General features: G+C 38.4%; 1 protein-coding gene across 1 annotated transcript in view; it reads left to right on the top strand.

Annotated features, from left to right (window-relative positions):
* CEP192 (centrosomal protein 192) overlaps positions 1 to 17968 on the top strand; it is a 198562-nt gene that overhangs the window by 27954 nt on the left and 152640 nt on the right. The window contains exons 10-11 of the mRNA XM_075214402.1: positions 10201 to 10324; positions 12280 to 12460. Of these exons, the coding sequence (XP_075070503.1) occupies positions 10201 to 10324; positions 12280 to 12460 (305 nt within the window). The remainder of the gene's footprint in view (positions 1 to 10200; positions 10325 to 12279; positions 12461 to 17968) is intronic.

Here is a 17968-nt window from a genome sequence, read left to right as displayed (position 1 = left end):
CTTATATGTGTCATTATTGTATGTGTTATTAGTTATGAGTAGAATGAATGAAGACAGTTCTGATTCTCTATTTTTACGACTATATGCTCAAAACCACTACCGCATCATACCATCAGGTTCTCATAACCAAATGTCCATAAAAAAATAATATAAAATATAACAATAAAAATAAATCATGCCTACAGCGGTGACAACAATAATAACGATATTTTCCTTTGACTTCTGGGTCAGATTCTTCTTCTCGAACCACATCTTTATCCAAGTCCTGAAAAAAAATTGTTATATATGGTTCCAAAACTTTATTATTCTCTGCGTCTTTTCAGGTCACTGTCGGATCGACTGCCCTCTTGCAGTGGGATACGTGAATCCAAGTATCTATTTCAGCAACTTTCAATGCTGTGGTTATTCCCATTGATCTGTCAAATAACTAGATTTCTGACCATGACATTTTCCTGGTTGTATATACTGACAGTTCTCAATAGGCATTTGTAGTACAATCAGTTTCTAAGTCTCTTGTTGCTTTTGTAACTGCTTATTCATCTCATTCAGGTACTTAACAGTTACATCTTGAATGCATTTTAAAAGTCTTTTGCGGGCTGATAATAATATTGGGTTGTCTTCTGAACAAAATCTCATATGGTGAAAAAAATTGAATGGAAGTCTAGGAGTGGTTCTGATACTATAAAATATTAGAGATAAAACCAATAATGAAATCATCCCTGTATTCTTCATCGCTTTACTCAGTGTATTTTATATACCATTAAAATAGTTTCAGTAACTTATTTTTTTTTTATTCTTAGTAAAATACATTTTAAAAAAAACTTAAACATTGAAATGTGTACCACTGCCATTCTCCATCATTGGTGATATACCATATCTATCTATACACAAATTCATATACCAATTTCTTTGCTGCAAATACTGCAGTGCAACTTGCAGTGGAATTACACTTCTATCCCACTTAGAAAACATGTCTACAAACATTAGTAGATACTGTAGATTATGACATTTTTTGGCATTTGGATGAAGTCAATTTTATATTACCTGGACTAAGTCTCTGCAGGAGGGATATGTGATGGTTTTACAGATATGGCTTTACCTGGATTCTTCCCTCAGGCAAATAAAGCATGAACCAACATTTTTACCTGCATGAGAACAGACGCCAGGTGCACACCAGTAGGCCTCAAGTCCACACATACCATACTTGTCTAAATGAGTCAGACCATAGGCTGTTTCTGCCATTGTTGGTAGATAAGCCTTTGGGGCCACTGATCTATCTTTGCCATCTTTCCATGTACCATTGGTATCTTGTACACATCCCTTCAACTTGCAGAGGGCCAATTCCTGTGAATAACAAAACTTTTACATTCTGATTAATTTCTGATCAGTAATTAACTGAAACAACAACAAATTCAAGTCCTGTGAATAAATGTTAATTAGTAATGGACTTCTTACTACACCTATTGTAACTTAATTTGTCCTTTTATTACCTAATGCAATTGATCAGTATTACTTGTGTGAACTTGACACTTAATCACTACCTGCAATGACAGCTGAATAGCATCTAGCATCTTCTTCACATGTTGAAAATGTGCTATTGAAGTACCTACTACAGTTAGACAATCTCTAAACCACCACAATGCACAGAATACATATCTACTATTTGTGTAAATGTTTAATACTTTTGCCTTGCACTAACTATCTCTCATAATAGAATAGCGCTCGCAAGATACAAGCAATATTAGATTAATGCTCAAAAATACTTTTATGTGGGTCAGTTTGAACTGGTCATTCAGAGTCAAATCTTGGGAACAATAGGGTGGGGGAAGTTTTCCCTCACCCTTTGTAAGGATCAAATGAACTGACGTTTAACTTGCAAGGAACTGGAATACCATTAACCTTGGATCAATGAAGACCTCACTAAGTGTTATCTGTACAAGTATATATAAGCATGCTGGTTTTTATTCTATCTTTTTTGATCCTGGGAACGTGAGAGCATGGGTGCATTCATTGAACCTAGGTGAACCCTATAAGGAAGATGTAATATATTTTGGTTTTTATACTTTCCTGCTTTAATGTAACATCTTTATTATATATCATGTATCGGCTATTTTATACTGTATTTTACTTGTTTATGGAACTGCTAAACCTTTTCTTGCTTTTTGCTAAATAAATTACTTGTGCTTTGGAACACATAAATCGCTTAGACAATGCTTACTGGAAAACAATAAAATTACTTTAATAATTCATATATATATATATATATATATATATATATATATATATATATATATATATATATATATATATATATATATATATATATATATACATACACACACATACACATACACACACACATACATATATATATATATATATACACGTACTAGTGTATATGCTGTAAGACAGAAATGTATGTGTGTATGGTCATTATTGCTCTTTTGTGTAGTGTGTTTAGATGTAGCAAGAGAGAGAGCATTTATGAAGAGAATGTGTTTAAGCAAGCACATGTTCATCATGTGTCTTTAAATGTGAAAAGAGAAATGTATTTAAGATAAAGAAAAATTAAATGAGAAAGATATGAAATAAATGAGCGATATAGGAAGGTTGCACAGTGCATATATGTGTAATATGTGGTCAAGCATAGAGAGGGAGAGAAAGAGATGGTGGGGGGAGGAAGCTAGAGTCCATTGTAGTGTAGATAGTAAGCATTCCTGAGATTGGGGAAGAAGCTAGCCTTTGTAAAGCAAGTGTGAAAAGGTTACTTAAAGATTCAGAAAGTTAATAGAAATAGATATAAACTTTACATATATGTGCAAGCAAAATATATTAAGTTGCAGGCAGAATACATATAAGGTAAATAAACTGATAAAGATTCAGAGAAAAGCTAATAGAAATGCATGCAAGCAAGGAAAGTTAATAGAAATAGATGGACATATAATATGAAGAGCAGATACAGACAAATAGGGTATAAGCGTACTGTGGAGTGTGTGTCGTGTAGGCTCCAGGTAGAAAAGATGTGCCAACTTCCAGGTGTGTATGTGGTGTGGTCAAAAGAGGCCTGTTTTGCCTGCTTCAGTGGCTTATAAACCTTTACCCAGAATGCATTGCTTTAGGTGGGGGTTGTGACCCTTACCACAGTCACACAACTGGACACTGTCTGCAATGATGACTCACTGCCGTTTCTTAGCTGTAACCTCCTGTCTTGTGAGCACATTTTTCCTTTGTTTGAACCTAACTTGCTGTGAAACCACATATGAGAGACAATTTCTTTGGTTGAAATGCTCTGGCTTTCAGCCAGTTCATATCTTAATCTGCATAAATTCAGCGCATGTAAACAACAGTGGAATGCTAGTGACCATTATGCGTGGCTCAAGCTCCACCCACCGCACCTGCATCATCAGCAACGATATAGGAGCTCCTTCACAAGATATATTTTTCTTAACAGGCTAATGGATTTTTTAGAGTATCAAGGACGCAACTTACTAAATTTATAGATTAAATATACAAAGGTACAGGGCATTCAGATATAAAAACAAACAATTGATAAACAATTGATATAACATACACAAGCAAAGCAGTTTAGAATAAAAGGGGTTACATTCAGAGTATCACTTACATGAGTTGTATAATCTGCGTCATGGGAAATTGGCTAGGAAGATGGACAGCTTATCGATGTGGATTGATTTTCCCAAAAGACTGACAATTTGCTGTAACTGGTCTCAGCTTTTTAAAGACACCTTTACACCTTTCCCACCTCCTGGGGGTTGGGGTCTGTGATACTTATTTCAATCACCATTTGTATGTTGCTTGATTTACTACCCAATTCTACTATGTTACCTAACTTTTTTGCAGAGCGTCACACAGATCCAATTTTATTATTAATTCCCTATGAATTTGTTCATCTTTTGATACCAAACAGGTCTATATACAGTGTCTTAGTAGAGCTTACCCTCATTTCCTTAACTTCTCTGTGTGGCAGAATGCTTAATTTGGCATATGAGCTGCCCTTCATCATGCTATTGAGGAATATGTGGTTGATCACTACTTTCTTTGATTTTAAATGGCATATTTTAAAACTGACCCTCTTTGAGCCAGAATCCATGCTGAGTTGAGCATGATGTGCAGAGCCATCAAATATACATACAACAGACTTTCTGTCTTCACATAAACACTTAGTAGCTCAACTTATCAATGGAGTCAATTAATATCCCATATTTACACTGCAGTTATGATTTAGGCCTGATCCCCCACAATTATGTGATGGGCTAATTGTTATAAATAACTGTAAGTTCTCTATGTTTACAACATTAGGTATTTTTTTTTTTTTAAAAAAAAGACAATATATTTTGAGGAAACAAGCTTACAAAAAAACAATCTGTCACAAAACTTACCTACTCCATTCTCCTGTACTGCTGATTTTCTCTGCCTGTGTAGAGGTCAGCACTTCCTGGTTTGGGCGGTGATATGATCGTGGCCGGGAGGCGGCATATTCAAATCCACAGAGTATATAAAGCTCACTCCGACACTGCATCAGTGTCAGAGCAATAGGTTTCCACACCAGTCTGACTCCTTGTTATGTTGCAGAAGTTGAGCTTTCCTGTGCTTTGCCCTTGGATTGCTTCTCTACCTATTAACTCCTAATGTACCAGTTCTTGCTTTCTTTTGACCACTCTCTCCCAGGACCTAATTTTGAGGCGTTAATGTACTTCCTTCTACATACTAAATTTGTACCTCGCTACCGCCACTGTATCAGTCTTCGGTCAGCTGACCTGCTTTCGGATTTCCCTTCCTCTTTTCCACTGGTTACGCCTATTGGCCGATCAGAGGACTGCAACCTGCGTGTTCCTGGCCACAAAGTCCATCGCGCCTTGCGGCGGTTCTTGGTGAAGACCAGGGGACACGTTAGACTACACGCCTGTTTGGCCAATGCTAAACCAGGCTAACACATGTATCCATCACCCCGGATTCTCCTCCCGATACAATTGTTACATAATCCTATCAAAATCTGTACCATGTAGACCAGGGGTCTAGCTCTCTATTAAAGAACTTCACTTGGAAAGACCCTCACAGAAACTGGCAGATGATTTTATAGGACTTTTTCAAATTCTGGAACAAACTTCACCATTCAATTTCTGACTCGTCAACATTTTCCATGTACCACCCCAACTTCCGCGACTTTCTGCAAAAACCTGTCTGGCCTTCATCTTCTCAATGCCCTGTACCCACAACTGTAAAAGTATAAGGGTACGAAAAAAAGGGGAAATGAACTAGTCCGCTCCAAGGTCCGGACAAACCTCAATTGAATATGTTTAATTATAATACATAATCTGAGGGGGTGCTCTCATAAATAGAAATATCTAGGAAATAACAAGTACAGGTGATAGTAGATATCAACTGAACAAAGTAGTGTGTGAGGCACTCCTGTCCGAGGAGAATATATCAATATAAAATCAACTTTATTGATGAGTACTTAAAAATATGACATAGACAAATAGCTAAATCCCACCTGGATCGGTGAATTTAAAACATACAAGTGAATAGAATTGAAATAAAGTGTAAAGAGAATTAAAAAATGACCCAAAAAGGGGAGCCGATCAATATCAAATGAAAGACTCGTATTGTGCTGTAGTTGATGGTAGTAATTTAGGTCTGGTCCTCTAATTATGTAATTTTAATGTAACAATTCATAAGACCCTTAAGACCTAATATAAAGTGTCTCTCCAGAAAGAGCCTTTATGCATAGGCAATTTCCTCTATGGCTAACATGGGATGGTATAAATCTCAAACAGATTGAGATATGGGCGTGTATTTATGTATAAAACGCTTCCATTTTTTGTTTATATATCTCTCATCATGTGTAGAGAAAAGGGGAATACCAGATATATTATAAAGAATGATATTGGTATCAAACGGTTCCGTGTTTAATTAGTACACCACCAGAGGGGCATTGCAAAAAATGGAGTACCTATAAGTATAGATGGTTGCTTCACATATATTCCCAATCTAGATATGAATAAACAGACAGTTTAGGCTATGTCCTATATTAGTACACGTACCACAATATAATGAACCTTTATTATAAAGGTGAAACCAATCTAATCTATCCAGAGTATATAATAGAAAATATTCTCGTCTATAGGTTCTTCAACGGTACACTGCAATGCCTGACCAAATGGAAAGGCTACGACTGGAATGAGTGTTTGTGGGAGCCAGCCTCTGGGGATTTATGCCACATGTTTGATCTCTGCTTCCTATGCAGGTAAATCCCTGTGCAAGTTTCGATGTGAAGGCTTTTTCTAGGCCTAGAAAAAGCTTTCACAGTGAAACGCGCGTTGGCGTTCACGCTGTGTGATCTGATCTGTATATTTACAATAATATCTGGAATATTAATCCTCTATTGCTCCTATCTCGAATTAGACTTTACTAAGCAGACAATACTTTCCCATTATCTCAGTGATACGAGATTTAATAATGGAGAATCATTTTAGTCAGATAACCACTATAGTGAGCTGCCACTGATTAGGTGGACACTATACTATCCAGAGATAGTTGGGCAGAAAATTATCGGCATTTTAGATAATTAAACCAATCAATTCAAGATCTACTTATGAGGATCACAGTCCATGTTTAATTTAGATCCTCATTCAAATAAATCAATTCTATTGAACTATAGCAGCATTAAATAGACTATCATATGCTGCCAGCTTACTGACGGAACATCTAATACATGACGGAACATCTAATACATATGCAAGCCTTAAATGGAAATAGCCAAATAGTAAGCAACATTTGTCACAACCACAACAGTAACAGAAGGGGATTAAAATATCCAGTAACAAGGTTTTGTTCTCTTTAAACTCAATTAGGGATTAATCTATAACAATATATATTACATAATTGATATTCCCCCATAATTATTTATGAACTAACAAATATATATCAGGTAGTATCTTTTGAAGACGTTGAGGTACATAATACAAACAAAATAAACTTTTTGAACAAAATCCGTTAATATTAAACTGCTGCTTTTTCACCATGAACTCTCCACATATGAAACAGAAACTATCAGGCGAATTTACACACTTTCTTGGAGGCATTGCACCAATTTTGAACCACACAGACAATAACAGGATGACGACTGAAATGAAATACAAGATTGTGGAGGAATCAGAGAACAAGTTAATGCATGTCCAGGCAGGCCCTAGCAAGCACACTCAACATTGCAGTGATCACCATCAGGACCAATAAACATGTATTTGCATGTTTTTGGGAGCACTGGCAGTGAAAATAAATTTGTTTTCCCATGTTAATTCCCCCCATCCCCCCCAAAAGGATGATGAATTTGAAATTTAGCGATTTCCAGCTACCTGTTTGACCAAGGCAGATTTCGATTGTGAAAAAACCTGACGTCCCAGGAAAAACCAGTGGTCATTTTCAAATTCAGCTTACCAAAAAAAACAAATGAATCAGATAAAATTATGAAAACAGCTTTTTAGTTGCAGACCTGTGTAATCAGATTAATTACAGGTTCTACTATGCCTGCCCACTTCTACATCGTACACAGACACGTGAAGGTGTAGTGATAACAAAAAAATATTCTGATTGTCATAATAGTAATACACATCTTAAATATGCACATCCTGTAATGTTAAACCGGTACAAAATTGTGTATAAATGAGTGAACGAGAGACATCCAAGTTGCAGAGGCTATATGCACTTGTAAGACATAATTAAGAATGCATATAAATAGAATACAATTTGTTCTTATTTATGAGTAACTTTGCTACCTGCAGCCTTTGTACAATAATAAGGGTTTGACACGCAGATTGTTGTAATCTGTATATACATCCTGTAACACCAACTGCCTAAAGCACATTGATCTTTTAAATGCATTAGACTAATAACAACGTGTCACTCCACTGCCAGAAATATTAAGGCGCGCACCAGACCCGTTACTGCTCTCTCCTCTCCGCCAAGCCTATCACACGCATGTTATCCTTAGTCACGCCCCTTCGCGTCACGGCGTCCTAGAATCCTCCCAGCAAGCCGACCAGCGGCTTCAGATTGCCCGTAGACTCCGCCCCTCGCAGCTGACTGATCGCTTTGTGACGCGGGCTGCGAAGTTTGTACCGCTCGAGCCGCCCTCCCGCACAGACTCCGCCCCCAGCTGAGCTGAGTGTGAGAAACCGGAGTTCGCTGTTTGCGGTGTTTACTCTCTCGCGCACTTCCAGGGAGCTGCACGGGGCTGGTGCGCTGTCCCGGGGAACCGGCGGCGCCAGACAGGTATACAAATGTGCTGTGTGTGTATCCGGCCGGGTCACCGTGTTCTGCAAACTTTTGCCAGTTAGGAGACGGGATAACGTACGTAAGGGGGGAGTGTCAGTACGTGTACGTGAGACCAGTCGTGTTTGTCTGCGCTCAGCTGCCATCAACACTCTTGTGGTTTTAGTAGTTAATGTATAAAGTGGTTTGATTGGCTCATTTACTTCTAGTCCCATTATCTTCCTTTTCTGTTAAAAGATCCCAATCTCTACATACACGATTCTCCACCAGAAAACTTTTTTATTATGTTTTAATGTTTGTTTCTGCCATTGTTTTGATGTTTTGATACCATCTGATCCCCATTTGGGAAACACCCTCCTCTTTTCTTTGTATTTCTGGTAGTTTTTCTCTTACCTGACATATCGGGTCGTTCAGATGAAACACCAGAATGGGCAAGAAGTGTGATACAAGTGATGTTGACTGTGGAGTGGTTGCTGCCAGGAAGGTAGATTATTTCAGAGACTGCTGATCTGGGATTTTCATGCACAAGAGTCTATAGAGTTTACAGAGAATGATGCTCAAAACAAATAAACAACTAGCGGACGGACGAGCTGCAGTTCTGTGTGCAAAAATGCCTTGATAATGAGACTGGTTGGAGGAGTGTGGTCAGACCGGTCCAAGTTGACAGGAACGTGACAGTAGCTGAAATAACTACGTGTTACCACAGTTGTATGGACAAGAGCATCATCATGTCAAACTTGAAGTGTCTCACAGCAGCGGACAACCACTCGGGCAGGTCCTTATTAAGGGTTCAGGCCACCCTAGGCTAATATGCTCGTAGCGCCCACATGCCTTTCATGGCAGAACTGTGTAACGGAACGGATGTGTGAATAAGTGGTACGGAGGGTGAAAATAGGAAGGGGGGGGCTGTCACAACTGTGCTTGTCTCCATCCTTGTCTCTCCTTGCTTATCCTCAAGCATCTGCCCAATTAAGACTTCAACCTTTACCATGGGTATATGTCAAGGTTAAAAGTTTGTACCTCTCCCTGTCAAAATTTTGCCCCCCCCCCCCCCCCAACATTGCTATGTTCTAGGTTGCAGTCTACTCAGCTTATTAAATAATCAGGCCCTGCACCCCAGGTTACATTCCTGTAAGCAAAGAACAGGAAACTGAGGCTACAGTGGGCACAGGCTCAACAAAACTGGATAGTTGAAGATTGGAAAAAGTTGCATTGTCTAGCGAAAATTTTTTTTTTTTGCTGCAATATGCAGACTGTAGCAGATTTAGACGTAAACCACATGTATCCCTCCATTAGAAAAATTGCACCAGGTGCCATGTTAGAATAGTCTGGGTCCCCTGCTTGTGTGTGCCTGCATCCAGACAGTAGCCAGCCTTTCTTTTGTTGTTGGCTTGACAAGTCTGAGTACTTTATTGACCTAATGAGCCAGGCTTAGGCTAGGTACACACTGAAGAATTTTCTGACCCACGTGTTATCTCAAATGATTGTACCTACGACTGAAGGTCGACCGATCAGTCTGGCGATTCATGCATACACACTGACACAATTTACCTTCAGATCTGTACTCTTCATCTGGTCCTCTAGTCTTCAGAGAATGACAGCACAATATTCATTCATTCTTGTCACACTGATTAAAACGCCTTGTTATAGCTATACACATGTCCTAATGACTTTCGTTAGCTTCTGTTACACAACATTCTGTCTCAGAAGGAACAAATGTATTATTCTTTCTACAGCACTCTCTACATTTATTCACTAGGACATTCATTGCTAGCATCAGCTGAAAAGAACATGACTCTAAACTCTATGGAGATCGTGAGCATAAGTGCATACACACTACATGATCGGTTGATGATTGGTTTTAGAATATTAAACCGTACGACCAAAGAATTGAGCTGACAATCGACACTTTGGAACGACCATCGTGTCACTATACACACTAACCCGACTTCCAACCGAATGGTCTTATGTCGCCTGATTATTGGACGAAAATGCTCCAGTGTGTTCCCAGCCTTAGTGTTAGGAGTGAATTCAGGTAAAGGGTGCAAATTTGCACAAACCACATTGTGAAGTAAGAGGGAGGGGGGCGGGTTAGAGAAATACTGCCCTCCTTGCAGTGCAGCATGGTTCTGCCACGGTGCAAAATCATACATTGTACATGCCATTACTGTCATGAGGTCTTACATTGCAATGTATTCTGTGGCAACAATTGCTAAATTGAATACATTATATTCATTTACCTTAACTGGTGAAACAAGTAATTTTAAAAAATAAAAATAAAAAAAGCTTTGCATCAATTATACAGATCTGTTTTTTTTTTTTGTTTTTTTTTTCAATAATAGTTTTTATTGAAAATTTTGCATTTAGTGGTACGGAGAGCAAAAGGAAAGGGTTGTATGAGGAGGGTAAGAAAAGGGTACAGAGAATGGGGGTGTACATTTGCAAGCATATGATACAGATCTGTTTTGAAACTGTGTTGAAGTTGTTATAAATATAATAGTGCAGTTTCAATTATTTTCAGTTTGTTTCAGGGGAATGTAAGGCATGTTGTCTTTGTGACTATTGAACGACAGGTGGCATCTGGGATTTGTTTTCTCCTTGATTGTGCAGTCTGTTTTAAACCCATTTTGATGTTATGCAGTAAAATTACTCTGTGGCAGGGCTTGAGCTAGATGCATGTAATAAGAAATTCACTCAAGGAAATGTGTGTTAGCAAAATTTTTATGACTAAAAAATGCCTATTGCTTGACAGTTTATTTTTATTTTTTAAAATATATTATAATATAGCACATTCACTCAAGACTTTAAAACAAACCTTAACTTCCATGTCTGCTGGTTATTTCTAACCTTGTTTCGTTGTATGTCAGAATTGCTGTTCATTATATTTGTACTTGTATATTAAATGATTACTTTATAGGTTCCTCTTTTGGAATTCATAATATACACTTAAATATTTTGTCCATAATTCGTGAGTATGGTTGAGTGATTATGCTTTTTTAAGTGTCTAAAGACCCCTTCTGGTATTGGTTATAATGTACACTATTCCTCATACTTTGGTTAAGGTACCTGATATATTTTACTACATTTACTTTGTGCTTTGTTTCCAAACAGTGTGACATGCTATCTAAATTTAATAACTTGCAATCTTTTGAAGGCACTACTTTCTTAGATTGAGATTGTTGTTTATTATCTTGTTTGTATATTCCCTCATCAGATGAGGGTAAATAAGCTAATTATATGAAATCCATAGTTTTGAACATTTACTAAATAAAAAGTATACCATTCTTGAAGATATATGAAGACTGAAATCACTTTATTGGCTTGTACTTTTCCTCCCGTAACTTTCAGTAACCATTTGTCATTATTTTTCTTGCATAATTTCTTGCATAATGTTAGCAGATTTTTTTTATTTTTTTAGTTGTTATCGGATGATACTACACTTTGTGCTTTGGATACAATTGTATCCACAGATCAGTCTTTGTTGTATCCGTGGGTAAAGTAACATGTCTATATGATGTAAAGACTTTTGGGGGAAGCAGAGCAGGAGCCCAAAAAGGTAAAGCAATGCATTTAGTATGAGTGCATTAAACAAACAAATTAAGGTTGTCTGAAAATCCATTTTTAAATCCAGGTGGCTCCTTACTTGAGAATGATTTTTGAATTTTGCTTTGTGTTGGGTAGTCAGGCACAATGAAATGCCTCAAAATCTCAAGCAGGACAAGCACTTTTTTAAAAAACAGATTGCACACCAAAAGAAAAAAACTGTTTAGTATTTTGTCATCACTTGCAGGAGTTATTGTCTTCATTATTAAAGTTGTCTTACTATTGCTATTGGTATATTATGCTATCTAGATGCATTAAAATAAACTTATTTGCAAATTATGTTTAATTCCCACAATTTGAACAGGTAATTAATCATTTAACAAGAGTGTATATTGCCTGAGCTACTATAATAATTTATAACCCTAATATGAAGCCTGTTCTGTTTAGGGAGAAGTCCTACAATGACTGAACGTTACAACAACATAGAAGATGAAACTCTTCCAAGTTTTTTAGGAGAATCAATGAACAGTAACCTCAGTGAAGCTCTAGAAAACTGCACCCTCTCTTCAAATTTAGGCTTACCAGTTGCTGCATCTACTGTTTCCAAAGCCTGTACTGCTTTCAGCAGGTAAGTACAGACATTTATCCTATAATATTAGATTTAAAAACTGATTTTGCTGTCTATTGCTCCTCATGAGGTGGATATAATTTATTTAAAAAAACACGGAAAAGTCTTTGGGGAATGGGGTGGGCACTATTGTCTGTGGCCCACAAGTTGGTGTTGCGTCAGTAACTATCATTGCCAATAAAGATTGTCCGATGCGATCGCTGTGATTCCAAAGCACAAAGGTTTTATTTACAAAATATATTACAAGGCAAAGTTTGGTATGTATAAGCATTTGCCTGCTAGCACTAACACAAGCTTCTATGAGCACGCTCTGGTTTCCAAAGCCAGAGGGGATCAATTTATACACAGTACAGTTGTAAAAAGTAGTGACATCACAAAGATACACAGTTACAGAATTAAGGGTCTTGACCTACCAAGAACTCGATGTGGCTTTGGTGGATTCCTCTGGTCATTGTTCCTTGAGATTGCCAGGTGTCCTGACCTCAGGCTCCTGCCTCTAGACCTGTATAAACTGTCTTTTATGATCCTTGTCAGCTGGCTATTGGTGTATGAAAAACTGATATTGTTTAAACTTATTTGTATGTTATTTGCAATAATAATTATTCTATTGCATACTAATCGCAATGCAACTTATATTAATGTACAGAAAATATTGATTACCACCTTCATCCAATTATTAAACTTCAACATATGATTACCCCAACTTATATCCAGAGATGGTTTAGCTGTACTCTGTTTTTTGAAGCCTGTTTTATAGCGACAGCCAGGGCCTGATCAACCACTAGGCTGACCAGGCTGCAGCCTGGGGCGCTGGGTCCCGGGGGGCGCGGCACTGTGGTTTTTTATTTTTTAAAAAAATATTATTTTTTTTTTTAAATTTTTTTTTTTTTTCTTCATTCATTTTTTTTTTCGGGGAGGGTCGCCGCTGGGGATCGCCGCGCGGGGGGGGGGGTCGCCGCCGCGGGGGGGGGGGGGTGGAGGGCTCGACGATCAAAAGCATTGGTGGTCAGTGGTTAGCAACACACAGCCAATCGCCAGGCTGCCTGTTGCTGTGCAGCAGACAGGAAGCAGGACGTCTTCACTTCCTATCTGCTGATCTGAGGAGAGGAGCGATGCTGGCACAACTACAGGTAAGTGAAGGGGGGGAACTGCCCTGCATATCTATAGGGAGGGGGGGAACTGCCCTGCATAGCTATAGGGAGGGGGGGGGGGAACTGCCCTGCATATCTATAGGGAGGGGGGGGGGAACTGCCCTGCATATCTATAGGGATGGGGAACTGCCCTGCATATCTATAGGGAGGGGGGGGGGAACTGCCCTGCATATCTATAGGGAGGGGGGGGAACTGCCCTGCATATCTATAGTGAGGGGGAGAACTGCCCTGCATATCTATAGGGGGGGGGGGACTGTCATGCATATGTATAGGGAGGGAGAGGGGGGACTGTCATACAAATCTATAGGGTGGGAGGGGGGTGGGGCTGCCATGAAAATCTATAGGGAGGGAGAGAGGTTGATCTGTATGAAGGAGGGCAGAGGAGGGGGGCTGATATATGTGACTGGGGGAGTTTTGATGTGACGGGGGGGGGATAGCTAGCTAGCAGAGTGGAGGTAAGGAAAATAGCTGCAAGGGGGATGGATGCAGGATGGGAGGTAAAGAAAATGGCTGCAGCAGGGGTTAATGAAAATGGCTGTGCGGGGGGGTTGTGGTTAAGGAAAATGGCTGCAGGGGGTATTTAAAAAATAGAGTAGCTTTGGGGGCAGAATCTCATGATTGTGTGGTGGTCACATGGGTGGTCTCAGCAATCACTAGAATACTAAATATTAGTGAGATGGGGCTGGTAGAGGTTTGTATTTGATTGACAACAAATATTCAGATATTGCTTATATATGCCTGTCCAATGGGGTACTTTTAGCTGGCCATAATGGAGTGTTTTGTTTTAACTAAAGGGCCTAATCATTCAGGGTTTACATTATAATACATTTTTGCATTTTCAAAAAAGGACGCCAACTTTCCAGAAGCCAGCAAGAGGATAACAAAGTTGCAAGAGAGAAGAGCAAGGACAGGTAAGAGACAATGGCACAATCTGTCTAAATTTGAATGTTGGAGAATACACCTGAACATTCATATTCAGGAGTGTTCCTATACACCTATATATTCGGAGGAGGGGGGGGGGGGGGGGCGCTGCGGCCGTATTAGCCTAGGGCGGCCAGAACCCTTAATCAGGCCCTGGCGACAGCCATGTTGTTGATGTTCCTCGCTAATTATCTCCTCATCCCATAGCAATGCATGAATGGCAATTTCATGGTAAGGTGCAGCAACAACATTGCTGTTTGTATGAAATAGGAAAGGTTTAATTGCAGATAGGAGAGCAAAGCATGATGAAATTTTATGCTTTTTGTTTAGAACTCTCTGCCTGTGTCTTTGATATAGCCACAGTGGTTCTAGATGTATAGGTAGCCTAAAGCAGGGGTCGGGGAACTTTTTTACCTTTACCCCAAAATATATTTTAGATACGCAGACGTTACCCCCTTGATTTGAAAGGAAGGAAATCATATATTATTATTTATTGGAATTCAAAATTTTATTGAATCTATTCAAAATTTCTTTGAAAGCTTCAACTTCAAAACTTCAGGTTTTGGAGAGATGATGTTGCTTCATTTTTGATACGAGCGCATCAATATTGGGGCATTTTGATGTCAGAGCAATTTGGATACAGTCTTCAGCGTCCAATCGATTTCTCTGCTTTGTTTTTATGTTCGTTACAGTGGAAAATCTTTGTTCGCAAAGTTAGGTTGTTGCAAAAGGCAGCAACTTTTTGACTGCCTCTTCATGTGCAATTTTGAATGCCTTTGCAGCTGTTGACATCCAAAAATATGACAGATCTGCTTTGTTTTCAAATGCAATACATGCTTTATTATTGCATCAAAGCTGAAGAAGTGCCTCTGCCAACTCTTAAGGCTTTTCTGCTACAACAGCAATTTCACATTTAAAGGGGTTTACAATCCAACTGACAGGATGTGAATCGGCAACATTACCCCCCTGAATTAAATTTAGGTAAGGAGTAAATTGCATGTCTTCATCCACCATTCCTTAAAGATTATCTGTCACCTACACACAACTGCACGTGAAACGGCTATCTGAACAGTCCACACACACAAATGGGTGTTTATTTACTGCATGCTACAACTGTAGTGGGTCATTTCACATCAAATCAACACAATTTTAGAAAAAATTCTAACTTACATTCTCTAATTTCAATTAAATTTGTTATAATAAATGCTGCCATGGATGTAAAGAAACCCCCCAAATCTTAGGCTGATGTTTACGATGGTTATGAAATTTATGTCTTTAAAGCTGCCCTTTTTTTATCGAAAAATTTAGTTGTAATGTTTTTTTAAATTGATATATAACACAGCAGTATGTTTCAATAAAAATTAAAAATGTAAAATTGTCAAGATCAAAATTTAGATTTTCTGGAAAAGACATAGTTAGATAAGATATATTTTCCCCAAAGAACATTTCAAACATTGTTCATGCTGTTGTTAATAAATACCCAAGGTTTTTGGGGTCATCTGACACAAGAGCATTCACTTTAGACTACTGTTAAAACAATGAAAATGAGAACTATCTAGACCTGTTAATTACTTTTAACTTATCTCCTTAAACAATCCCTTTGATGTATATTATGTACAATGACACAGTATATTAATACTGAAATTATTAAAAACATTTGTGATAATTTTATGTCTTTCACAAATTTTAAGAAAGCTTACTACAGATCATTTCAATGTGGTAGTGCTACTTGATGGCATGGAACTGGCTGAAGGCTTCATTTGTTTTTAGTATTAACATCTTAGAAAGGGTGTACATTCGACCTCTTGGAGTTAACGGATTTACCTTACACAGAACATCTACCATAATGATCCATAAAGCATCCGGCTTTGGAGTATGATGAAGATGGTGATGGACCAGCTGGATGGAGAAATGTCACTCACTTCATCAATGTTTTCATCTTTCTCCATAATAAATATGAGCCACTATTTGTTGTCATAGACCGCAGTTACATACCCTCTAATGACAGCAAGTGGGTGCTGATACTACATTATCTTGAGGAACTGAACAATGACCCTATTGCTCTTTTCGTAGTGTCCCAATTTTTCTGCAGCTGACACAAAGTTTTGCAACTTTTGCCATTTCGGAAAATAATTTACACATCCATTCTGAAATTGTTCTCAACCCCTTATTTTTAGAAGTATCAGTAGCCTTTTTAAATGTTTTGAAACAATGCAACATAAGGTACCTGTCACTTTTCTCCATTTTTATTCTTCTTTGCTTCTCTAAACCAATTTTAACATCACAGCAGGCTAGGACTGGACTGTCGGGGAATCGGGGAAATAATTCCCATGAGACGCTGCTGAGGGGTGAGAGGAGCATGTGCTGGTCTCTGATTGGAGGAGCCAATCACATGCTCCTCTGACCCGTGGAGATCAGCAGCAGCCTCATGGGCTGTGCCTTCTCTTCTCTGTCTGGCCGGGTGACTGAGGCTTCTTCTTGTGAGTACATTGTTGCTCCCAGTCTGCTGGGTCTCTGCCTCCCAGCACTCTTTCTCCAATCTGCTGTTCCTCCCTGCTCCGAGCACACATTCTCCCGGTCTGATAGTCCACTGTAATTAAACTGCTTTTTCAAATGTGACCTAAATGGTCCAGGGTCAGATTAGGTTTGGGTGGCCTTAAATTAGTCACCAAGGAGCTTTTCTTCACTAATTAAAACCCACCTAAACGTAATCTGACCACTTGTAGTGGTCCAGGGAAATGTAAAAGGCGGGCCTATTCAGCACAATTGATGTCTTTCCATGTAGAATATCTTTCATCTTGTTTTCCCGTCTGCGCAGAAGTGGGAGCAGGCGCTGTTTGTAAAATCTCGTCCCTAATCACACCTGAAGAGGAATGTGCATTCGTCTAATGAAGTGAACTTGGAAATATATTGTTTTGTTTTTCCCAGATGTGTAGTGCCTCTATAAAGACAATTTTCATGAGTCACTCAAAACTGAAAGATCTTGTAGCAGATGATCCCATAAAACTTTGGGAATTTATTAACAACAGTATGAACAATGTTCGAGATGTTTTTCAAAAAATTAAAAATGACTTTGAGGGAATGAACTTTTTTTTTTAAAATTTTAAAATTTTTGATTTTCATTGAAACATACCACTGTTATATGATATGAACCTCTCTAGGTCAATCAGGTGATCTACAAATGGAATTAAATAAAATTGTTAAACGCAAAATTTACGTTAAAAAGTGCAGTTTTAAAGGCACATAACGTCAAAACCAGTGTACATATCAGCCTAAGATTTGGGTGTTTTCTCTACACTTGTGGCAACATTTATTATACCAAATTTCATTACAATCTGAAATGGTCAGTTTGAAACCCTGGGGTAAATGTATTATACTCCGATTTGTTCAAGTCGCCAGAAATCGGCGACTTTGCAGCTAAAATTTAAAGCGGCGA

The sequence above is a fragment of the Mixophyes fleayi genome, chromosome 5, assembly GCF_038048845.1.
Source record: "Mixophyes fleayi isolate aMixFle1 chromosome 5, aMixFle1.hap1, whole genome shotgun sequence".
NCBI lineage: Eukaryota > Metazoa > Chordata > Amphibia > Anura > Limnodynastidae > Mixophyes > Mixophyes fleayi.
This window is presented reverse-complemented; position numbering and strand designations above follow the sequence as displayed.